The 26095-nt window shown below is 37.5% G+C and overlaps 1 protein-coding gene across 3 annotated transcripts in view; it reads left to right on the top strand.

Annotated features, from left to right (window-relative positions):
* The first annotated feature begins 884 nt into the window (after nt 1-884).
* LOC121314525 (chromodomain Y-like protein) overlaps nt 885-26095 on the top strand; it is a 129189-nt gene continuing 103978 nt past the window's right edge. Inside the window, exon 1 of one of the 3 annotated variants that reach the window (XM_041247902.1) lies at nt 885-1172. Coding sequence is in view for 2 of the 3 variants with exons in the window: in XM_041247900.1 (XP_041103834.1) it covers nt 1149-1172 (24 nt within the window). In the remaining variant the exon portion in view is untranslated. The remainder of the gene's footprint in view (nt 1173-26095) is intronic. The other 2 variants (XM_041247900.1, XM_041247901.1) reach the window with 2 other exon arrangements.

Genomic DNA, 26095 nt, shown 5'->3' with positions numbered 1-26095 from the left:
ACTGAGGAAATGTGCATCATAAAATGATATGTGTTTCTTTGTTTTCCATGTATTGTTTGGGGATATTCTTTATGATGAGTGATGAGTTCTCAGGAAAGTCATCAGAGACTAAAGACAGTATTTTAGCCACTCACCTTGCAGGTTTTTAGACCAATGACATATAATTATAAATAAGGACTTGCTAATGATTTGTTGGATAAGGTTTAAGGTAATGCCACAATGTTTAATCAAACAACAGGTAACACTTATCCATTACACAACCCAGCACAGTGTGGGCTTAATTTGATTATTATTTAGAGTTAATTAATTGATATTTGAGTCTGTGGGAGGTTAATAAAAGAGGTTAATAAAGACTTTCATCCATACCTATCATAAAATTTGAGATAAAACAATAAAAGCTTGACTGGAGACTCTCTCTTTAAAATGTTTCTTAAAAACATGACAAAACCAATGCTGCATATATTCCAATAAGACTTGTCAACAGACCTCTCTCTATAGCATTAAAGTCAACTTCCTAAAAGCATTTTGTCCTTGGCATAAAGCAAACCTCACACATTACCAAACTTAATCACTTGGTCACTTTATATTCCTTATCTAAGAACGTGATTTCCATAGGCTAACGTTAGATGAGTAGTTTCAGTAGTCATCCAGTGGTGGCTGTAATAGCTTATTATACATTGGAAGTTTTAGAATCCACTTGAATCATTACTGATCCGTAAGCAATTCCAATGGCTTGGAAAACGCTCCACCCATGTTTTTGTTTTCATCAGTTTCCTTTGATATCAAGTCTCTATCCCACAGCTTTGAAACCCAACACTCGCCAATAACACTCGGGATCATCTCGTACTCTAGGTCTTATCTGAGCTCGATTAAGACTTCCTGCAACAGTGGAGAAGCGCAAGTGAGCCCAGCGCGCAGTCTCTCTGCCTATCTACTGGCATTTGCTGAAACCCAGCACTCAGTACAGTGTAAACGAGCGAGGGAGAAGAGAAAGCGAGCGCTGAGTGAGTGCGTGAGTGAGTGAGTGAGAGAGTGAGAGAGAGAGAGAGCGAACGAGGGGGGAGAAGGAAGGAGAGGCCACATAGATACAACAACTGCAAGAAAAAGTGTCTACAACCGTACTAAACATCGGCAAATAAACACAGACCATGGCTTCGGAGGAGCTGTACGAGGTACCGTAACCCTTTAATAGCGATACTTTCGCCCATTGAGGCCCCAGGCAGTGTTTTAAACGGCGGTCCTCCAAGCTCGGTGGACGGAAATATATCTTAAAGGAGACGGTGAAGTGTTGCGATTGGCCTGCCACACTTTGACTGGGGGTAGACTACACAGAGTAAGGGGCTGACTTTACTGTAGTGTGGTAAGTGGGGTTTGTTTATAAACTGGACACTTTTGGGGATGTGATAGTTGCTGCTCCGACTGAGCTCTTGAAATAAGTGAATCTGGTATATTAAACAGAGTTATGTCGTTGTGTATTTAATGTGCTGAAACAGCAGATGAAATAATGTAGAAGACTTACCTGTAACTAACTCACCTAGTCATGGGTTTCCTAAAAATGAAGAGCTACCAGTTTATAATCTCACTGATAGCATTTTTTATTTTACTGGTTTTTGCTTTTTGTTGTTGGTTCAGTACTTTTAGTAAGTAATGCGACGTAAACTCGTATTTCGTTCATAAGTCATCTTCAGTGAGAGCATATTTTCATGGATGGCTGTAGTGGAATATATAGTTACAATTGTAAAAACTAAATGTTTTGTACTTCTGTGTGAATTAAGGAGTTGTGAAAAACATTTTATAACGTATATAGAGAAATGTATGTTAATATACCTTCTGTACAGTAAGGTAAGTGGATTTGTCAAAAAATAAAACAAACTAAAATTGATTGGATTATAAAACACGGATTACTTGGTTTTCAAGATTGCAATATAATGAGTGGTTTTTCTGAAGTTGCCAGAACATGAAGATGCTGAAGAATTAATAGTGTATGACGTGTTGTATCCATTCTAAAACCTTTTTTGTATCGACGGTTGCTTTTTACCACCAGTTTTGTTTTGGATGTTACAAACAAACGGAGATGAGATTACGAGAAAGCCAACGACGTTTTTCCTTCAATTTAGAAGTTATCTGGAATGCTTCAACTGGATTGCATCGTCAACTGGATAGAGATGGGTGTGCTATTTTTTAATTTTTATTTTTTTTTAATCATGGCGCCATTACAATGGGAATGAACACCTATGTATAAGACTTAAGACATGTATACCTTGGGATGTACAGGAAATTTAAATGTTAGCAGAGAACGTGGATTATTCGATTAACAGAAATAGTTTTTCCTGAACCTAAATCGTTGGTGGGAAAAAGTAGCATTTTTCAAGTTGGCAAAAATGAATCCACCTCAGTCAAGAGGCTTTGAATCTGAGGTTAAAGATGACAGCTCAACCATATCGGGATTTAACCAAGGCAAGTGATCAACAGAAGTGTTTTAATGTCTTATGGGAGTGGGTCAGAGCATCAAAACCTGTTTATTTCTGTAATCATTCTCGATTTCTCTTTTATCGTTGACCATTAGAGATTATTCTGTGTCTAGTTAGTGACTCGTGTATTCATTTTGAATTGCTTGAATGTTCTTCTACTGTAAGGATAATATAAATTGTGCTGATTACTGTTGAACAAAGCAGGTCAATGTTATTGATCTTTAAAGTAACATAGTTAAATAAAAGTATATCTTGCTGAACAGTATTCCTGTACCCCATGCGTATAATCAATGGGTTTGGTTGGGTAAGGTTTATGTTGTGGTTGAACAACAGTATGACGAGGGAAGCGCAGTGTTAATGTATGTATATCTTTTGCTCTTGGGCATTCTGGATGACTTTGAATCACTGTTATCTGATTGCTAGTTGATTTATTTAAAGTAGTTTTTGTGTGCAATATGATGATGTGTAAAGTTGAAAGTGGCAGTAAAAGGAGGTATCACCAAAACAAGAAAATGTTTTGTTCCCCACTGCCATTCATGTTTTATGAAGTATAACTATTCCGCGTTTCCAGTTTATTCTGAATTGTATCGAGAAATTACAGGATTTTTTTTTTTTCTGGACGTCGGTTTTTTCTGATTTACACCCGATTTTTGTCTATTCAGTATTTTCCCAGTACTATTTTCTAGGAAATACGCAATAGTTTGCTTAAAATGCAGTTTTATTTTAACTCCGATATTGTAATAAGCAGGATACAGCAGACGTTTAGACGCCAGAGACGCAAATAACGTCTAAACGTGGTTATCTGTCAAACACATTATCACCTGATTATGTTGGCCAATCAGTCTGAATGTTGTGGCAATTGCTACTACTAGCTTGATCAAAAACTAAATTGAAGTACTTACACGAAAATAATATTTTTAGTGGATGAGGAGTGGAGAGAACGAAACTGTTTATGAATATTCAAAAGAAAACAAATGTTTCGAAGTATGCAAAAATAACAGAAGTGGCTCAGATGAGGCTGAGGATGCATAGCGCTGCAAATACTGCTGCACTGAGGTACATGTTCGCGCTGACAATAAAATAACATACTTCAAAATAAGCGACACATTAAACTCCGAAAATAAAGTGAACTGAGAGACAAGCAAGCTGTGTATGCGCCTTTACACACGCTTTAATAAAAAGAAAGCGCAGAATGACAGTGTTAATGAGTTTGTCAGAGCGCTGTGCCTTGCTGGACAGCCACTGTTTATTGCAGAGGGGTATGTATTGGTCACTTGGTGCGACAGTACTGTCTGTAGTAAAACACTGCCTAACGCCGACAATCTTAAGTTAATCGTAAATATTTGACAGAAAGTTGTCAATTATTTTTTTTCTTTTTTTTTTTTTTAATGATTTCAAGGCAAACAAACCTGATGTCTTCCTTCAGCACAACGTTTGCCCAAACGTTTGGAAAGTACCAGCTAACTTGGAAAAATGTGGCTTCTTCCACATGCACAGAGTTTGCTTCATCATACATGCCAGGGACATTATTAATCAGAAACCAGAACTGCTACTCATCTTATTCCCCCCCCCCGTAAAGTGTTTGCGAAACGAAGGCTCCCCCCCCCACCCCCCCCCCAGAGATGCCCCCCCCCCCCCCCCCCCCCCCCCCCCCCCCCCCATCGATGTTTCAATTAAAAACTTTTTTTTTTTACGATTTTATCCCTATTTTAATAGATGTAAAATAAAAAAATAAATAAAAAATTCTTGGATTTCTTTTTTAAAAGATAAACAAAAATGCGGAACACAAAGTATAATTTGAGCTATGTTTGTCAACAATTCTTTCTTATTATTGCCAAATGACATTTTATTATAACGACAGAGAAGGGGTTGCAGCATTATGTGGCCCATGGTCGGAACCACTCAGCACTCTGACATCACAGTGGTCCAGACCACTCCTGCTGTCGTTGTTATGTTTCAGTTTCAGTTTCCTTTTCATTTTATTTATTTGTAATAATGTTACTTTACAAATACGTGTGTTACAGTAATACATGTCAGTGTTAAGTACAGGGGTGTGACAGGACGGCGAGTGGTGACGTCAGGCCAGATGCAGGAACTGAAAACTCACAGGCAAGTACTGCAGTCCAAAAGACTGGTGGTGCGCCCTTTATGTATACACAAACAAACAAACAAACTATTTGAGCAAAAACAAAACACTTTGCTCACAGAGCACAAAAGAAACGGTTTGAACCAAAACAAATCACGAACACAAAATAATAATAAGATCCTAGGTCAGGCTGGGCAGTTGCTGTCACTGTTCCTGGAATCTGTTATTTTAGCTTGCTCTCGTTCTCTCTTCACACACTCGTACTCTCCTCTGTACAGGAGAGAGAGAGCTGCAGGTTTAAATGCAGGTGATCATCTCCCGATTTTTAGCAACAAATTAATCACTTCATTAACTTGGGAGATGGCCACCTTCTGCACAATTTTTATTATTATTTCTGGCAGAGGACAAGCTTCTCTCTTGCCTCTGCCAGAACACATTCAAACAAAAACAATAACAAAACAACATGGCGCTTCGCCGTCATATATAAATACACACGGCTTTCGCCGTCATTAATAAATACAATACATCCCAAATAAACAATAACACGCCATCAAGTACAATAAATCATAATAGACGAATACAAAATGACATAGGGGCGGAGGGGGAGACCCCAATCTAAAAATAAACAAAGAATACTGTACAGGGCTCTTCGACCTGTTGCAAGGGTACTATGTTGCTCTTCATTGCGCTTAGTGGTACTGACCACTGCTGCTGTACTGATTTCACAGTTAAAGCACTTTAAATAAAAAAAAAAATCTATTTTAAAAAAGAGGTAAATAATAAAATAACAATCCGCGTATATAATATTTTCCAAATACTTATAGTAATAAAAATGCCAGTGTAGGCTGTAAATGTATAATAATCTACTGATGGACTTTTTCTGCCCTTTGCAGCTGAGTGGTTCAGTCCAGACCAGATCACTGCCACTCTCATCCTGTCACACTCCTGACTTATTATTAACGCTGGCATGTATTACTGTAACATACGTATTTGTAAAATAACATAATTACAAATAAAGAAAATGAAAAAGAAACTGTGAAATCGGAACATAACGACAGCTGGAGTGGTCTGGATAACTGTGACTGAGTGGTCCGAGTGGTCCTGACTGAAAATAGTACAGCGGCTGTGGTCCGGACCACTCAGCACAATGAAGAGCAACATAGTCCCCTGTACTTATTATTATAAACCTTAACACTGGCATGTATTACTGTAACATATGTATTTGTAAAATAACATAATTGCAAATAATGAAAAGGAAAGTGAAATCGGAACATAACAGCAACAGCTGGAGTGGTCCGGACCACTGTGACCGAGTGGTCCAGACCATGGGCCACAGAATGCTACAACCCCTTCTTTAACGGCATGAAAGTGACGTTATATATAGTAAGAGTGACAGACAGTTTCTTGTTTAAACCCCATTTTGAGGGGTATGTTTTCTCTGCCGTTTCAAAACTGATTGGGACTCCATTTGGCACTCTTGGTGTCCGTTTCACAAATATTTTTTTTTGACAATTGTTTTTTCGCTCAAATAAAAAACGGGTTCAAGTTTAAATAATAACCAACAAAATCGATCAAGTAATTACCGGGGTGGTTGAGCTTTTCTTTGCCCATGTGTTGTAATTTTTTTCATAACATGAATCCTTAGCAAGCCACTGACCTGCCCAGTGGTGGTGGCTACCTGTGTTGTCTGAAGTGAAACCAGTTACTGTACCAGTTAATCAGTGTGTGCTGGAAAGCCTTGTCAGAGCATGGGTGAATTAAGAGTCCAGTGGCAGTCTTCCCTGACAATTTCCTGTCTTTTTTGGCTTTGTCAGGTGTTACTGTCACTTAAAACACAGTTGTTTGTTTGTTTGTTTTTAATTGTATTCTGTATTGCTTTAAACACCCCAATTTAAAAATCCATGGGTACATTACACTGGTATAAAAACATAATGCTATAATCATGTTTGCATATTCGGTCACTGGACCTGTAGATAATAGGTCAATTGTAAAGATAAAATATTCAGATTGTATTTTACAATTTGTTATAATAAGAAGATGGCATAGGCTGCATGATTTGAATTTCATTTTTTTGTGCTGGAGGGTTTTCCCCCCTATGCTGCAGCAAATGAGGGGGATTCCAAAATTTTAGGGGGAATGGCAAAAAAAGGCACTTTGAGCATATAAAAATCTACCTATCTCTCTCTCTCTCTCTCTCTGCCTGCGTGCCTGCCTATGGGAACTCTACACCCCCTTCCAAAATGTTCACCTTTTGTTGTCTTATAGCCTGGAATTAAAATATTTTTTCATTTATCTACATATCCTACCCTACAACTTCCTATTTGAAAAAAATATTCTAGAAATTTGTAGAAAATGAATTTAAAAATAAAAACTGAAACAGCTTGGTTGGATAAGTGCCCACCCCCCCCTTGTAATAGCAATCCTAAATTAGCTCATGTGTAACCAATCGCCTTCAAAATCACACACCAAGTTAAGTGGCCTCCACCTGTCTTAAATTGTAGTGATTCACATGAATTCAGGATAAATTCAGCAGTTCAAGTACATTCCCTTTGCTGGGTAATGCATTTCAAAACAAAGACTCAACCATGAGCACCAAGGCGCTTTCAAAAGAACTCCGGGACAAAGTTGTTGAAAGCCACAGATCAGGGGATGGGTATCAGAAAAATATCAAAGGCCTTGAATATCCCTTGGAGCACGGTCAAGACAATTATTAAGTGGAAGGTACATGGCCCCACCAAGGCCCTGCCTAGATCAGGCCGTCCCTCCAAACTGGATGACCGAGCAAGAAGGAAACTGATCAGAGAGGCTACCAAGAGGCTAGTGGCAACTTTGTAAGAGCTACCGGCTTTTATGATCAAGACTGGTCAAAGTGTGCATGTGACAAGGAGGCAAGAAGGAACATTACTTAAGAAATCCCATCTTGAATCCTGTTTGAAGTATGCAAAAAAATACTCTGAGATTCTGTAGCCATGTGGCAAAAAGTTTTGTGGTCTGATGAAACTAAAATGGAACTTTTTGGCCTAAATGCAAAGCATTGTTTGGCGCAAACCCAACACAGCTCATCTCCCAAAGAACACCATCCCTACTGTGAAGCATGGTGGTGGCAGCATCATGTTATGGGAATGTTTCTCATTGGCATTGAGTGGGGCACTTGTCAGGATAGAAGGGAAAATGAATGGAGCAAAGTACAGAGAAGTCCTTGGGGAAAACCTGCTGCCCTCTGAAAGAAAGCTGAAAGGAAGTTCACCTTTCAGCATGACGACGACCCAAAGTACACAGCCAAAGCTACACTGGAGTGTAGCAAAAAGGTAAATGTCCTTGAGTGGCCCAGTCAGAGCCGTGACCTAAATCCAATTTGAAAATTTGTGGCGTGACTTGAAGATTGCTGTCCAGTCGCACTCCCCAAGGAACTTGACAGAGCATGAACAGTTTTGGAAAGAAGAATTTAGGTGTGCAAAGTTGGTAGAGACCTATCCCAACAGACTCATAGCTGTATTTGCTGCCATAGGTGTTTCCACCATGTATTAACTCGGGGGGGTGGAGACTTATCCAATTATGATCTTTCAGTTTTGTATTTTTAATATATAGTTTTTTTTTTTTTTCCTCAATAAAAACTCTTTTCCCCTTAACAGTGTGGAGTATGGTGTGTAGATAAGTGGAAAAAAAAATCCTCATTTAAATGCATGAAACTTTGAGGGACTGACACAACAAAATGTGAAAAAAAGTTCAAGGGGGTGTAGACTTTCTATAGGCACTGTGTGTGTGTGTGTGTGTGTGTATATAATATATATATATATATATATATATATATATATATATATATATATATATATATATATATATATATATATATATATATATATATATATATAGTGCCTTGCAAAAGTATTCAGACCCCTGACCAATTCTCTCATATTACCGAATTACAAATGGTACATTGAAATTTCGTTCTGTTTGATATTTTATTTTTAAACACTGAAACTCAAAATCAATTATTGTAAGGTGTCATTGGTTTTATGTGGGGAAATATTTAAGAAAAATAAAAAACTGAAATATCTTGCTTGCATAAGTATTCAACCCCCACACATTAATATTTGGTAGAGCCACCTTTCACTGCAATAACAGCTTTAAGTCTTTTGGGGTAAGTATGTACCAGCTTTGCACACAGTGTCGGAGTGATTTTGGCCCATTGTTCTTGGCAGATTTGCTCCAGGTGTTCAGGTTGGTTGGACGACACTTGTGGACCACAATTTTCAAATAGTGCCACAGATTCTCAATGGGATTGAGATCAGGACTTTGACTGGGTTAACTTAGGACATTCACCTTTTTGTTCTTGAGCCACTCCAGTGTTGCTTGGCCTTGTGCTTGGGATCATTGTCCTGCTGACAGGTGAATTTCCTCCCAAGCTTCAGATTTTTAGTGGATTGAAGCAGCTTCTCTTACAGTGTTTTCCTGTATTTTGCTCCATCCATTCTTCCTTCAGTTGTAACAAGATGCCCAGTCCCTGCTGATGAGAAGCATCCCTGCAGCATGATGCTGCCACCACCATACTTCACTGTAGGGATGGTGTGTCTTGAGGCATGGGCAGTGTTAGGTTTGCGCCACACATAGCGCTTTGAGTTTTGGCCAAAAAGCTCTATCTTGGTCTCATCTGACCACAAAACCTTTTCCCACATAGAAGCTGGGTCACTCTCATGCTTTCTGGCAAACTCCAGACGTGCTTTCAGATGGTGCTTCTTTCTTGCCACCCTCCCGTACAGGCCAGTGTTATGCAGAGCTCTTGATATGGTTGACTAGTGCACCATTACTCCACTCCCAGCCACTGAACTCTGTAGCTCCTTCAAAGTGATTGTTGGCCTCTCTGTGGCTTCTCTCACAAGTCTCCTTCTTGTTTGAGCGCTGAGTTTTGAGGGATGGCCTTTTCTTGGCAGTGCCTGGGTGGTGTGATGCAGCTTCCTTTAATTGATACAGCAACTTTAATTGTTCATAGGTGGAGGCCAATGGTAATGTAATTGTGTCCTCGTTAGGGCAATTTCTTTCATCGGTGCAAACTGTGAGCTTCCACAGCACATTGGTTAAATACTTATGCAAGCAAGATATTTCAGTTTTAAATTTTTCTTAAAAATATTTCCAAACATAAAACCAATGTCACCTTACAATCATTGATTTTGAGTTTCAGTGTTTAAAAATAAAACATCGAACAGAACGAAATTTCAATGTACCATTTGTAATTCGGTAATATGAGAGAATTGGTCAAGTGTGTGTGATTTATATATATATATATATATATATATATATATATATATATATATATATATATATATATATATATATATATATATATATATATATATATATATATATATATATATAAAAATTACTCAGTTTCTTGGCAAAATGTTGTACCACTGACTTTCATTGATCAATTACTCTCAGTATTTAGAGGCAAGGGAAGTGAATGCCTTTTTTGTATTATTCCTTTGTGGATTAAGCATTGTAGTACAGAGTATGGCAGCAGGTTTATGCCAAAACTGTCCTTTTATTCTTGTTTACAACGCACAGGAAACCACTTTTTGTAGAGTTTAAAGGGAAGGCATAATAATATGGGTACTTAATAGTTATTATTGGTTTATGGAAATGATTAGCTACATATTTGGACAGATGATATTCCATAGTTTTTGATGTTCACATGCAATTAGCCCTTAGACTCTAGAGTATAAGATTAGCAGTAGCGGTGTAATTTCGAGAGCTTATCACACATTTTTCTGGATGTGGATGGTTCTGTATCATCCCCTTATTAATCTTAACATAGTAACAGAAATAAAAAGTTATGGCATGGCTTTACATCCAGACTGTGGCTTCATATGGTCTGTTGGTGAAAGGTGCTGGTGCTAGCAGGTACTCAAACACTCAGCATGCATAACTTAACTTAAGCCTTTGCTGACAAAGTACATCTCAGAAGTGAAAAGCTGAAGGTGGAGGTTTTTGAGTTAAACAAACAAACAAAAAATGCTTCTGACTCTGTTGTGTGTATGTTATTTGACTCTGCGTAGAACTAAGTTAGACCTAATTTAAAAAAAAAAAAAAAAAAAAAAGATGCAAAACAGTTCCGACCTGTTGTGAAACCACAATAAGTAGTAAACTGTGGGTGAAGCTTCAAAACAAGCGAAAGGGATGTTCAGGACATGGACCAACAACAGTAATTTGGTTATTTGAGAGAGACCGTATTTACTACCCAGTTCCATAATTAGGAAAATAAGCAGAGGCATTGTAGCCTACTGCTTGGAGTTCTTGTGTAGATATCTGGAAGATGCTTCTGTGAGCATGTCTGTTTATTTTTAAGGTAGATTATTTTACTGTTGGTATTAAAATGTGTTTACTTTGTATGAAAACCATGAGCTGCTATTTCTCAGATGTGATTTGCCACTTGCAACTGACTGCAGCAACAATGGGGGTACCAGCCAAATAATAAAAAAAAAAAAAAAAAGGTTGAATGTCTCCTTAATTCATTATTTTATTCTTTCTACATTGTGTCTAATTGTACAACACTGTGTTAAAAACATGAAATGAGGGGAATGGTATGTTCCGTTCCCTTGGCTGCACAAACTCAGTGTGGTTTTACCGGAAGCGATTGGATGTCGGAAACAGCTGAAAGAGTTAAAAAATCGAACCGATCGTGACTTGCATCCCTAATCATAATACAGTGCTAACCTGTTATAACACGTTGTCGGGTCCATAATTGGATACCGCATTATTTGTGTGTTGCCTTACAACTAATATTGGTATTTTTGTTCCCAAAATGATTTACAATGCCCACAAACCAAATTAATATTGCAGCGTACCATGGAAAATGAAGGAAGGAGACACACACAATTTGCAGGTACTCAAATCCACGGTTATTCCTGGCCCCTGTCAGCTTGGGTCACACCAAAAACAACAAACAGTCTTGAACATTCATACAGCTGCTTGTCTGGCTCAGCTGTAAGCTCTGTCCGCATTGATGTGGGCTTTCATACCCCCACCTACCCGCATGTCAATCAATCCCGGCTAAGGAAAGCTTATTGCTTCCCTGCTTACACACACAGTCCGTAGACCAGTTATGTAACAGTATAAATCCCGGGTCATTACAATATATACAGTATAATAGAAACTGCTATTCCACCAGTTTAAAGTTTACACCACTCTTATTTCAATTGTATTTATTTATTTTTTTTATAATAAATGTTGTAAACTGTAAATAAATAAGAGTCCAGGGTCGTTTATACACACTTGTTTTGTTTCATACTTGTTTTGTAACGTTAATGGACAATTTGCTTTTACTTTTAGAAAAAAAATACAGTTCAAGCATGGGAGCTTTATAAGTACTATGTCCCAGTTTCAACTTAAATGGGTTTAAATACAGTAATGCAGAAACAACAATAAAACCCAACGTTTGTGAGTCAAATTGCATTACTGGGGAAATGGGAGCCATGACCTTAATGTGTTATAACCGGGTCCACACTATAATGGGCCGCGTTATAACAGGGTAGCACTGTACTTTCTTTACATGACCACACAAGACCAATAGCACAACATAACTCATTGTGGTTTACCAAATGTGGTCTTTTTTATACTTGGTATGAATTTATTCCAGCCTTGTCGCATTACATTTTTGTCTTTTTAACAACATGTCCCATTGATTAAATGACTATTTGACCGTTTAATTATACATCATACAAGTAGCCCATCAGGACCATTATGTATTGTCAAACATACCATATCGGAACCTGCATGTTGAGGTACATATCATATTGTGGCATTAGTGTATCTCTACACCCCTAATCAGCAACTTCTATCCTAACAAAACCAACAACTAGCCACCCACAAAGCAGCTGAGGAAAAAAAAAGGTAACTGTTCATTTAGCAGACATCTTTATCAAAGGTGACTTACGTAGACTAGGGTGTATGATCTATGCATCATCTGCAGAGTCACGTAACATATCGCGTGAAAGATGGAGCACAAGGAGGTTAAATGACTTGCTCAGGGTCACACAGTGAGTCAGTGAGTGAGCCAGGATTTGAATCAGGGACATCCTGGTTACAAGCCCTTTTCTTTAACCACTGGGCCACACAGCCTCCTTCTAATATGAATTATATGAAAGTTGTATTACATAGAGAACTCTTGTTTTTCTGCACTCTTGTGAATTACACTTGTCATTGAATGTTCAATCAAGGGCATTTTTAATTTATGTTGAGATGGTTTCGTTCCCAAAAGCAAGATGCAGTATTGCAGTACATATTTGACTGACCTACCGAAACTTTTTTTTTTTGTTTTTGTTAAAAAAAGGTAGAAACTGGTAAAGTGTTGAATGGTGAGGCTCTCCCTTCTATGTCAGAGGCATCAGTCTGTGGGATAAAATGCCTGAATCAGGCTCAATTTATGTATTTATTTCAGTTTTAGGGCTAATTTAAAAACCTGTCCTGTCTCAAATATGCACAGTAAGCCTCTTTACATTTCAGAAAATATCCTTTTTCATTTGTGGGTTGGGTTAAGGTAAACGTGTACAATGCGGGAGGCTGAAGGAAATTTAAATGTGGATATCTGCAGCCGGCAAGAATGGTTTAAGACCATAATGAAGGTGACTGTCCTAATGGGGCAGTCAAGTAAGGAGTTGCGCCCTCTACCTCCCTAGCTCAAGACATAGTTGACCCAGCTGGTAGTACCTTGTTGAAGGGTCCCGTGCTCATGGTTATATATATATATATATATGTGTATGTGTGTATATATATATATATATATATATATATATATATATATATATATATATATATATATATATATATATATATATATATGATTCTGCTGCTATTGTATATATTACCTGCTGGACTTTCTAGTATACTAACAAAACCACTGACCCATTAACCTCAGCAGATGTTATGTTATGCACTTGCTAATGCTTTTGTATTTTACTGCCTGGGACTGAAGCTTTTTTTATGTCTGTGATCCATATTGCATCATTTGTGTTCTATGTTCCCACAGATGTGTGAATGTTAATTAAAATGATCATTAACAACAGTGAGATTTAATTATCACTCGCATGTGATTTCTGTCGTATGATACAAGGGAATAAATGTATACACAGTTTAACAAGCCTCATGCCCATCTATGATCAGCAAAGAAAACAGACTATATAAAGTGTTCATACTAATTCAATTTGAAGACGCTTCCTTATTATTCCTGATTTGGTGCTGAAAAAATGCGTAAATTAAAAATAAAGTAAAAGTTGCTATGATGTTGTGTACGGTCTATTCACCTATTTCAGACTTTGCATATGATTTGTATCAAATTAGCTTTGTGCTGGGCTTGTTTGTATCCAAATATATCATAGGGAGCACAAAACAAACCACCAACACATATGAGTGGGTCTCAACTGGGCGGACGGATTACCCTGTAGTGTATGAAGTAACCATGAGTGCAGAAAATATAAACCTTGTTCACAGCGCAGTATTAGTGCATAACTGTATAAAACAATATAGCCTATGTAATAACTGCAGACAGATGGACGCACTGATGAACTTTCTCACATTTTTATAGGGCAGTTCCACAATCAGGAGAATATGATTCATTATGGAGGGAAAAATATCTAAAGTGCCAATCACATTGAATATAAAAGCTTTTTTTAAAAATGCAATTCTTAAAGTCTGTAAAACCATTATTTGTTTTAAACTGGAAAACAAATGGTTACCATGCACAGGCATGATGGAAAACACTGTACAGTGATTTCATCTGTGTTTGTCACCTTTTTTACATTATTTTTTTTTTAAGTGCAAACTCCATGACCAAACGTGTATTTAATAAAAATAAAATTGTGCTCAGTTCTTAGTGCTGTGAAAGAGCGGGCTGGAAATGTCCCGATCTGCACCCCTGCTCCATATACAATTGGCTCTCTCCACTCTGCTCACACTCTCTGTCCCCAATGCCAATAACACCCTTCGCCATAATATGCACAGGGCCACCAAAATATGGGTTAGCATAGGGCCCCATATCCTTTAATCCGGACCTGATTTTATTAGCATATATTCTACCATTTAACAAACTAAACTCCAAAAAAACATTTCCCACGTGTAACATCCAAAATGCAGAGGTGCTGTGTTGCATTTATGGATGAATTGAAAAAAACAGAATTATCTTTATCATAGACAAGTAATGATAATACACTGCGTAATACAATGTAGAAAAGTATTTCCTTCCAATTTGGTTTTGTTGCGGTAAAAATAAGGTGATAACTTCAATTGAACCATATTCAAGTTAATTCAGCTCTTTTTTTTTTTTTTTTTTTTTTTAACCGTAAAACAAAACCACTTGTGTCTTAAACATTTCTAAACTACTTACCTGAAATCAAGTTTTGCACAATGTTTTGCAGATTGTGCAAGGCCTTTTACTTTATTTTTTATTTTTTTCAGGCATTATTACATGTGGTAGAAGTCAGTGTGCTTGAAAGGGTAGTTTTGTTTTGTTGTTTTGTTGTTTTTTTTTCTTCCCTGTTGATGTGGTTTAACCACGCAAATCACGTCACCTTGTTATTGTTTGGATCCAAGCATTTTCTGAGTACAGGTGTCCCTAGTTTCTGTTGTGGAAAGGGCAATACGGCCATAATTGCACTAATTAGATATACATTTGTAGTGGAAAAAATAAGCTGACAAATGGTTTTTGGTTCAAAAACACTATATACAAGAAATTTGTACCTCCAATACAGTCATATAAGCAAGAGTTACAAACTGACTTCGAACCAGGACTCTGTACATCTCAGTGCAGTCAGTTGAAAAGAGATGAAAAGACTGACACAACAATACAGTGTTTGATATTTATACCTTTTGTAAGCAATTTTTGACCCCCTTCTACCCGACTCGTTTCTGTCCAATAATTGAGGTAGCCGTTTTCACATGGTAAGCCTACAACACACTTCCTCTCTGGAAAAAGGGGCGGTGCTCGTTGACCTTATGGTCCGCCCCATAGTACATGCAGCAGAGTGGATCCACCTTGTCCTTTAAAATACCTCTTCCTGTCTCAGGGTTAGTCCTATAAAAACTCATTCATACACAATTTAAACATAATGATTACAAACAACTTAACTATAAAAGACATACGCAGTGTAAAACTTCTAATTAATACCTCATGCAGAAAGCCATCACTACTGTACAACATTTGTACTGCATTGTACAACTACAATCAAGTACAAACAAATTATGCTTTGTGACGAGTCAGAAACTGTTGTAGCCAAGAATTAAGTCACTGGCATTCTTAAGTGTATTGCTTGCAGGATTTTGTCCCCTTGTTGCTATCTCACACCATTGGTCACTTGAAAATCAGGATCCGGATTCTCACTTGTTACGCAATCTGAGCTCCACTAATCCTGTCATTGAAAGTGTGCTACTGCTTCATCGGGTTGTGCTTCACTGCATGCTTTTTGCAATCAAATTTCTGCCAACCCTTTATTGGCAGTGAGCCTCTGGATCTCTCACTTGTTCTTGGTTTGGGGGAGGAGGGAGGGGGCATTGAGGAGGAATTCCTTCCCCCACCTCCTTATGTTGTGGTGTGATGCTTTCCACCTACAGTCTGTTGGATCAGGATCTTTAAAATCATGTGCAATATTTCTATTTTGTCTGCCAAACATAGCTTAAGTGACACTCTTTAATGTCGTGACCACAGCACTGCTTGATCACTACGGCATTGGATTAAGTCCATCAAACGATAGACAGTTATCAATTAACTGCAAACATTTCAGATGCTTGCAATGTCATTTATACAAACTTCTTCGCTTAAACTTGGGGTCTGTTGTATGCAGTTACCTTTACCAATATCAGATCTTGCTTCTGCTTCTTAATTAAGTGTTTCAGATACCAAGTGAGCGGTTATGTTTGTATTAGTTGGGGTGACTGCAGGATATTGGCATACCACATGTGTATTAGTTTCATAACAGCATACTTTTTGGACCATACCACTATCCTTTCTGTGTATCCACTGTCTGATTTTGGTATCAATGCTGATCAAAATTTCTACCTATTTTTAATGCAGTCTTAAACAGTTCATGTAGCTTGTTCTGTCAACCCAAGCTCTGAACATAAGCTTATATGCAACTGGTGTTGGATTTACAATATTTAATTTCCAATACATTATTATCAGGAAAAACAAACCATATCCAGCACCATCAACACAAACCTGTAACCTCCCTTGAGCACATTGGCAAGAACCTTACATAATCAACCTGTATATTAATTCAGGGCCATCTGTAAAATAGACCTCTTACAATTTTGGTTTGTTTCACAGGAGACTGGTTAATTTAGGCACATATCATCCAGTTGTTACAGTAATTGCCCTATCACTGCCCTTTTGAATCCACTTTTCAGTCTATCCATTATTTACCTGTAGTATGTTTTCTGTTCTTTTAAATCAAGTTACACCCTTTTTTAAAAATGTTAGTATGATTAATACCACTCCATGCATTTTTTAAAGTTTACAGATTAATCTGTTAATTTATTGAAAAATAAAATGTCTCTAAAACTTTCCATAATCAGCACTGCGTTGTTTGTTTTGTACAAATAAAAGAAAGATAGTTTTGGGTTAATTATAAATTCTAAAAAAAAAAAAAATATATATATATATATATATATATATATATATATATATATATATATATATATATATATATATATAAATAAATAAAAATCGGTGGAATTTAACCATCAAAAGAATTAAATTCATAAAATAGCTTTGATTAATGTTATGAACAGTACACCAGCCGTATTAATGTTATTTGTCATAATCCATACCACATCTGGTTTGCACTATAGCAACAACACAGTGACACTTAAATGTAACACAATAATACTTGTACGTACAGGTTAACAACCACGTGTAATCACGAGAATATTTTTAATAAAAATACTCCTGATAACTTAGTTTGTGACAGATTTAACAATCTCCAAGAATTGTTTTCCTCTCTAAGTTATCCACTAGCATTAGCATTTTTTTAATTTATTTTTTCCTGCAGCCAGCGCTTGCTACTGGCTCCACCCATCTCTGTCTGTAAAACAGTATTCAGCTAAGGGTCGCACATATAACACAGTAGCTCCTTTTTCTCAGGAGCCCCATATTTTCAGCACCATTTCTGTAGTGGAAAAATAAGCTGACAAATGGTGTTTGATTAAAAAATACTTTTATATACAAGAAAGGTATACCTCCAGTACAATCATATAAGCACAAGTTACAAACTGACTTCGGACCAGGCCTCAGTACAGGTCAGTGCATATGTTTGTATTGGAAAACACAGATATCTGCGGAGTCAGTTGAAAAACCTGACAGAACTTTACAATGTTTTGATTTTTACACCTTTCTATGCAATTGTTGACCCCTCCTCCTTCTACTCGTTTCTGTAGTCGTTCTCTTATTACACACAGCGAGCCTACCACGTATTTCCTCTGTGGGGAAACAGAGCGATGCCCTCTGACCTTATGGTCTGCCACATACTACATACGGCAGGGCGCATCCATTGTGTCTCTTAATGCACCCCCCAGTCTCGGGGTCGACCATGTGTAATGCGAGAATTTTAAACTTGGACAGTACTGCATTAAAACGACTATGAATGCACACACACACAATTTAAACATAATGATTAAAAACAACTTAACTATAAAAGACACGTAATATAAAATGAATAATTAGTAACATAATTAATGCCTCATGCAGAAAGCCATTACTACACATTTTGATAGTCATTGCTGCATAACCAGTGTTAATTTTAAGCCCTGACCTGCACAAAGTCTTTCCCTCAAGGATCCTGAATTAATCAGCATCCCCTGTGGAGGCTCCTGTGGCCATGCTTATTTTCTCCACTGTTTTCACTTAAGTTTTCAGCACATTGCTTACCATGAAATTAAGTTTGCTTGACATTTTACACTGAAATTCCCTGATGTGCCAGAGAGGCAAATTTGATTATTCTTTTTCATCGCCAGCAACTTTTTTCTAAAGTCGCCATTGGCAACTTTGTGACCAGATTCATGCCACCCTGATTTATGGGATAGAATAAGCCGCAAAACATCCATGGAGATAAGTGACAGGTGGTCAGCCAAGCTGACAAGTTTTCAGAGTTCAGTTACATCAATGTCACATGTACTGTACCTTGAGGTGTCAAAACCATCTGTTGTTTTGTAGTGTAATTATTATGCAACTCATAATCCAAGCCTTCCAGATTTGTGCAACAAGAAGAAAGCTTAAGAAGTGTTCTTTAATATCAACTTAATTCCTACTCCTGTTAATACATAGACACGTTTTAATTATCCCTGCTTCTACTGCATTTTATATTTCCTATGTTGCAAGAGATATAAGATTGCTGGAAATCATGTACTGCATTCCTTGGTGTTCAGGGCCCCCAGGATTGTTGCCAATGTTTTTTTTTTTTCTTAATCTTTTTACAACAAAGCTTTGGTATTATACATATCCATGTTAAGTGTGTGGTAGAGGAATACAATAGCTTTGACAGGAGTGTGGTCTTTTTTTTTTTGTTTACTGATGGGGTTGGTGCATGTGTCAGCTAACCCTTAATTTTGTTTTAATTTGATGTCCCTAAGCTTTTGAAGAGAGCTGTTTGTGGTTTCATCATTTTTTCATTGGATTGTACTCTAAACCAGTGTGGTAACAAGGGAGGAAATACCCAACTTAAGGCACACTTGGCTTCTTGTTGAATCACAGGCAGTGGTGTAACTTTGGTTTCAAAAGTGTTGGGGACAGTTTCCGTAGCTGATGCATGCATAAAGATTATACTATCTCAAGTAGTAAAAAAGTGAGTGGGACATGTCCCCCGCATCCCTTGTGTAAATTACACCTATGATCCCAGGTCTCTATCTTTAAATAACCATATAAATGACTTAGTTGCCTTTAGAGACATTTGCATTATTTGTGTTTTTTAGGCATATGACATTGCTTTCAATCAAAATTTAAAGAAATGTAAGGGGTACTGCTTTATGGACTGTTCATGTTTACACACACCACTGTGGCATAATTACCCTAACTGCAGATTTCTGTGGGTCGATTAATCTTAGACATGGTAGAGAAACTGTACCATGCAATCATAACTTCATGACACTGAATCCGAATTCTAGTTAAAAAGTAACCACAAAACATTTACCTTGGAGGTAGCAAGCCCCATTATGGATTTCTTGGGTATCATTAGTCTAAAACTGCTGAAAATGTGTATTTAACATTTTACTTCAGTAATTGTACATTCAGTATTATCATGGTGTGCTAAAAGATTTTGGTGATAATCTGATCAAAGACAGGCAGCTAGCACCCATGATTTTTTTTTTTAATACAATGTCCTTTTACTGCAGAATTTAATCAAAACTTTCTGTGCCCACAAAAAATTGTATTTATATGAGTGATTGACTTAAAAAGTAAATCAATAAATTACTCTACCACACGAGTGCAGGGTGAGGCATGTGAACGGGAGCTTGCTGTACTGGCTGTTGTGCATACAGTTGAGGGAGGAAAATGCATTATTATCACTTTCCAGACTGCACCCTTGCTTCCAGGGTTCTGTTCTTAACATCCACATTTAGGTTTGGCAGCTAAACAGAGTCAATTAGCTTGGCTGCAGGATCGGATATCGTTCATTGATCAAATTGGGTAAAATCGATACATTGTTCTGTAACTCTTGCCTCATTCCACTGTGTTTTTGCCCTTACTCTTGCTTCTGCTGTTCCATTTAAAGTGTACAAGACTTCAGGTTTTAGTAAAACCTTTTCAAAAGATACAGCAATGAAAATGTAAAAAATGTATTTTTTTTCCCAACATATCACTGTGGTGGTTGTAAAATAGGCTTTTGTTGACAATGTATGGGTTTGTAAATGTTTTCTTTGAAGAAAAGTATTGCATACAGTTCTGTAATTAACTTTGTGTTAAGGTTTGATGAAGTTGTGTAAAGATGTTGTCATTTTGAAATATAGCCCTTAAAACAAAACAAACAAAAACAAAAGCTATACAGTACCAAAGATTTTCTTGAATGTGTTAATATAAGAATTGGTCACCTCTTACAAAACCCCTTTACTTGGTCAGGATAATGTAACTGTAATGACTTTTATAGAGTTAAGTATTGCTATATTTTTAAATACACACTTTTATTGTTATTATGAAAAACAGAAAGTATACTATTTCAATAGAACTTAAATAACAAATTAATGTGTTCACAATTTGTAGCATTGTAACAATATAAATGACAACATAACATAGCCTAGATTTTCTTTCCAATGGCAGGAATCCAAAACTTTTTTTTTTTTTTTTTTTACAATTGCAACATTATAATAGCAGTGCACAAAGAGTCATTGTGCAGTCATGTCACTTTTTAAAAATTCTTTGAGTGATAGATTTCAAAGCAGCCGCCCTTCAAACTCTTATCAATGCTAACATCTTTATCGAGCACATGTACATCAGAAAACTAGTGTCTCTAATGTTCAATATCGTCATGTACTGTATCCTTCCATGAACAGGTGTCAGAGTTCTCCCCAGGAATTCTGTACAGCCGGGTGGTGAGAGCCACTTTGCCAGTCGATACGTCCGGCTGAAAAGGCCTGGGGTGAACCCTGGGTGTGTATCGCTAATATGCATTATTATCTGTGAAGTGTAGGTACAATAAATAAATCTGTTGTTTTGACCAGTAACAATCCTGACAAGGTTTCCTTACAACCCCCTGTAACACCAACAAAGAAATAAAACCCTCGTCTCATTCTCTGAAGCTACAGGCATGCATTTTTTATTCCTAGCTTTGCTATCTAAGGATAGGCTGGCCTGTCAATCAAATTTCTTAGGGACTGTCGCCATCTGCCAGTGAAAAACAGAACTGCAGACAAGTTTACACTATAGGTACAGAAAAGGGCAACCTAGGTTGATCCCAGGACTTAATAACAGGAGTAGGGCCCTGCGAAATTCATGTCACATTTTTGTAATGTAGTGTCAAGAGGGGGTCATCATATCATTCTGTGCATGAAAGTAACAGAATTGGAATATACAAGGGGGAGTCTTAAACCGTTCTCTCTGCCTTTTTGGTTTCTGGTCTTCAACTCCCCCACTGACAAAGAATGCTTTTAAAAAGAGTCATAAACTAAATACTGGACACATGGCTTATCTTCACGATCGCTGAATGACCCATTTGGCACAACAAGCCAACAATTCACACTTAAGACAAGAACCAGTCTATGTTATAAATCCAGCCGACAGGGGGCAGAATAGCGGACCAGTGGAGAACAACCAATGAAAAACACTTCACGTGGGCTCAGGCATTGCCCAAATTAACCCAACTATCCAATCACAGGGGTAGAAAGAGAACTACAAAAGTATGAGTGCGGCATTGAAACGACGCTCCTCACACAAAATCCAAGGCTCCAATATACAAACCAGTCTTTGAACTGTGACAACCTGGAGATCCAGCCTGCGACCAGCTGGAACAGAGATACCGTTTTCAGACACTCTAATACAAGAGAACGTCTAAAATCCTAAAGTACTTGTCTAACTTAGCCCCGATTTATCACTGGAGAAAGAGTTGGATAAACATTTGAAGTCGACATAAATTTAAGTATATTCAATTCATTGAGCTAGCAGTCACTGGAGTTTGCGGTGAAATATCCCAGACATAACCGGATGAAGAGTGCACATGTTGGTGCAGGAATTGCTATTTCAGTGGAATATCTAAACAGTTAATGAGCCTTAGTTCTTTGCAAAGACATTTATTTCGTACCCTGAAGTGGAGACGAAACACGAAGAAGGCAGGCCCCAGAAACTACCTGACCTTGACAGCGGGCAAGCTTTGAGCGCCTGTATTGTTGAAGACACGGAACAGCTGGAGGAGGCAACACAAGTCTGTTAAGTATTCAGCGAGTAGTGTTGTAATCCTCTTATGAACTCGAGAATAAGCTGACCTTAAAGTAAAATTAATGTTTTGTTTTAAGTGGAATGTAAGAAAAGTATCATTGCTTTCAGTTTGTGGTTTGAGTTAATGAACACTATAGTATATGTTGGTATGTGATTTAAACAATTTGATGTGAGTTTCATAAGGAAATTATCATTCTGTGTTTAGAAGCTAGAATCCAAATTTAGCTGTCTTGATAACAGATCATTCTTGATAGGTTGTCTGAACGCAAAGAGCATCTTTACCTCGCAAGAGTGAGAATTGCTTTCTGAACCGAAACTATATATATGAGACTGATTTAACGATGCTTTGATACCCCTGTTAAGACTAACCGTCTTAAGTAGCTGTCAGGAATGCAGTTGTAACCTTAAGGGAATCTCCCATAGATTGTGTTGAATCACTAATCGCTAATCAACCTGCAGGAGTGGGGGTGTTGTTGTTTGAACCTTATTTTCTGTACTGTTTAGTTAATTCTTCCTTTCTGTATTATCTTAGTTTAGTTGTTGCACCTTAAATTTTCCTTTTAGTTTTATTTCTAATAAAACTGTTACTCTGTATTCACTAGAAATGGGGTCGAGTCTAATTATTTCAATACGGGTCAGGTTCTACATGATTTGAATGCAAAACAAGGTATTCAATTAATACAATTTAAACTAGTTCAAATATAAATATACCTTGCACATTACAGTAAATTTCATGGTCATAACTTTTTAAAAAATCATAAATTTTCACGGTTTCAGCTATTTAGCACTAGAAACGCCAATGCAGTCATTTTGCAGTAATGAGAACATTTTAATTGCTCTGCGTGGTTGTCTGTTCTTGACTTTTCCTAAATACATGTGTTTAATCCTTTGCGGTCCATTATTCAGTGCCTGTCAAGGGTGTCCAGTCCAATTTATTTTACACGCGCTGTTTAAAAGTAATTTTATTCACAGTAAAACAGGTTTAAAAGGCACTATATGCATATCAACAGGACACTCCGTACTGCATCTCCAGCCTTGCCCCACTCATTGTTCGCTGTATTTATCACATATCTCTTCAAAGTAGTGCATACTGATAAATCCTCTCCTGATCACTCGTTTTATCACCAGACTTCTCAATAATGCTGTCCAAGGCATTATTTTATTACTATAACATATCAAAAAGCTTGGCAAATGTCTGTGATATTCTTTGAGCACCGGATGCGGTAGCAGCTATCTTGTTTGTTTATTTCTGTGGTGAAGGGGCTATGCGTATTGCTCACATCCGCCTCCATTTTTTTTTTTTTTTGGCTTCTATCGGCCATTGAAAGCTTTTCTCTGCTTTTTCCGGAGAAAATACGACTAGGGACCCGTACTTGACGTCTTTTTGATGATGTCGGACAGGGTCTGACATCAGACTGGAAAGGAAAAATTGTAATGTCGCACCTGGTCTGACATAGGACTCCAAAGGGTTAAATATGCTGATGGTGTTTGAAAGGCAGGATCGCAAAAATAAGTTATAATCTCCTCTACCTAGAACCGCCACAGCCGTCATTTTGACTTTACAATACATGATTTTATTTAATATAATCTACAGTAAGCTATTTTTTAAAATATCACAACTAGCCTGTAATTGCTGTATATAAGCCTGTTATCTCTACCCCCCATTGAGCTCATAGCTCTTTGATTACATTAGTCATTAATTATATTTTGGCCCTTGAAGTCTCAAGAACTGGCTTGTCTGTCAACTACTTGTGTGTATATATAGTAAGAGACTAACCTGAAACTCAGAATGGCTCAAAGAAGACGCATGACCACTCCAGAAGTGATTGAGATGCTCACAACTTTGTCAGAAAATGATTCTGATGCAGGGACTGTGAGCGATCATGACAGCAATGAGTCCTGGATTTGTGAAACAGACAGTTCTACCGGTGAAAGTGCCACCAAAGCGTCACTTCCACCAAGAGGGTTCCCCAGGTAACGACAAGGTCGTGGCAGAAGCAGCAGTCCTGGGGAATCCTCTGCTGTGTCAGCCACTTTGCCTGTGTCGTCTCTTTGCCAGGGACAGCCGTACCAAGGACAGCGACGGCACTCTTTGGGGAAATTATAAATCCCGGTGTTGACACTATGGGATGCACAAAACCCCAGGTCCCACGCAAAACGCAATACTGTTAGCCCTCTTGATGCTTTTTATTTACTGATCATATTAGAATTCTACAATGCATTCAACGATGTACTGTAGCAGAGATGCAACGAAATGATGATTTCTGGGAAATGTTGTTGGAGGAACTGCATGCGTTTTATTGCAGTCCTTTATGTTCGTGGAGCATATGGTGGCAAAGGCATTTACCTGGAGAGCTTTTTGTCTGTGCAGTGGGGAATTCCTTTAATTACAGAGACAATGTCATAGAATAGTTTGAGAAATCTTGAGATTTTTGCATCTTGATTTGAAAACAACGAGAAGTGCCCACCTGTAGATAAGTTTGTCGTGGCACCAGAAATTTGGAACGGCTTAATTGAAAAACAGCATTTGCCTGCTACAAGCCGGGACATAATCAAAGTTTGGTTGGCAGCGGACGTTGACTCAAAATATGTGGTGAATGGTTTTGCCTACCTGGGCACAGATGAAACTCGCCCAGCTGGTCAGAGACTGGGTGACACTGTGGTACTTAGGCTGATGGCACCATACTTAGGAAAAGGGAGGCATGTGACTACTGACAGTTTTTTTCACTACACTGGTATTGACAAAGCAGGAAAAAAAAACAAAAAAAAACCCATCCTGACTGTAACAGTGAACAAAGCAAGAAGAGAGCTTCCACCATCTGCGCAAAACTTGCAATCATACAGTTTTTGAAACAGTGATTGCACTATGCTAACTGTTTACAAGTGCAAGCCGAGGAAGAGTATATGTATTCTTAGCTCTCTTCATATGTCAGTTGCCATCGGGACTGGTGACAAAAAAAAAACGGAGACTGGGTTTCTACAGTGCCACAAAGTACGAAGTGGATGTTGTAGACCAGATGGCGCGTCACACTTGCTGAATTTTGCAATGTACTGGACTTGGCAGCCATCAATTCCTTAGTTTTGTACAAGCAATCCACTGGGGAAAATATCAAGATTTTATCTTGAAGCTAGCCAAAGAGCAAAAACGGCAAAAACATATGGATGAGAAAACTGAACCTGGATCGAGTGCTGCACCCAGTGACACACACAAGAGAAAACAATGCCAAGTAGCTAAATGCAGTAAAAACAAAACTTCAGATGTGAAAGTCTTGTAGTGGTAAATGCACATATGCAAAAATTGAAAAGCATTTCATTTGTGTGGATTGTGCTTCTTCCATGAAAGCACATTCATGTTACATAATGAGAATTGAGTTGTTTTCTTTGTTAATTAAAAAAAAAAAAAAAAAAAAAAAAAAATGTACATATATGTGTTTACACCTGTTTACCTACTAGTTTCTTTTGAAATGTTTATTATAGTGTTTAATTTATTGAAATAGTGCTTTATGCGTAATTCTTCTTTTTAAATAGTGTTTTGGTTGTGCATATGTTTGATTATTATGTGCCTGAAGAAGAGTACCTGATAGTTTCTTTAATTTTAATATTGACGTTGTTTAAATTGTAACCATCAAAATGACT

This window comes from Polyodon spathula, chromosome 4 (assembly GCF_017654505.1).
Source record: "Polyodon spathula isolate WHYD16114869_AA chromosome 4, ASM1765450v1, whole genome shotgun sequence".
NCBI lineage: Eukaryota > Metazoa > Chordata > Actinopteri > Acipenseriformes > Polyodontidae > Polyodon > Polyodon spathula.
The sequence above is the reverse complement of the archived record's forward strand: the minus strand, read 5'-3'. Positions and strand labels throughout refer to the sequence as shown.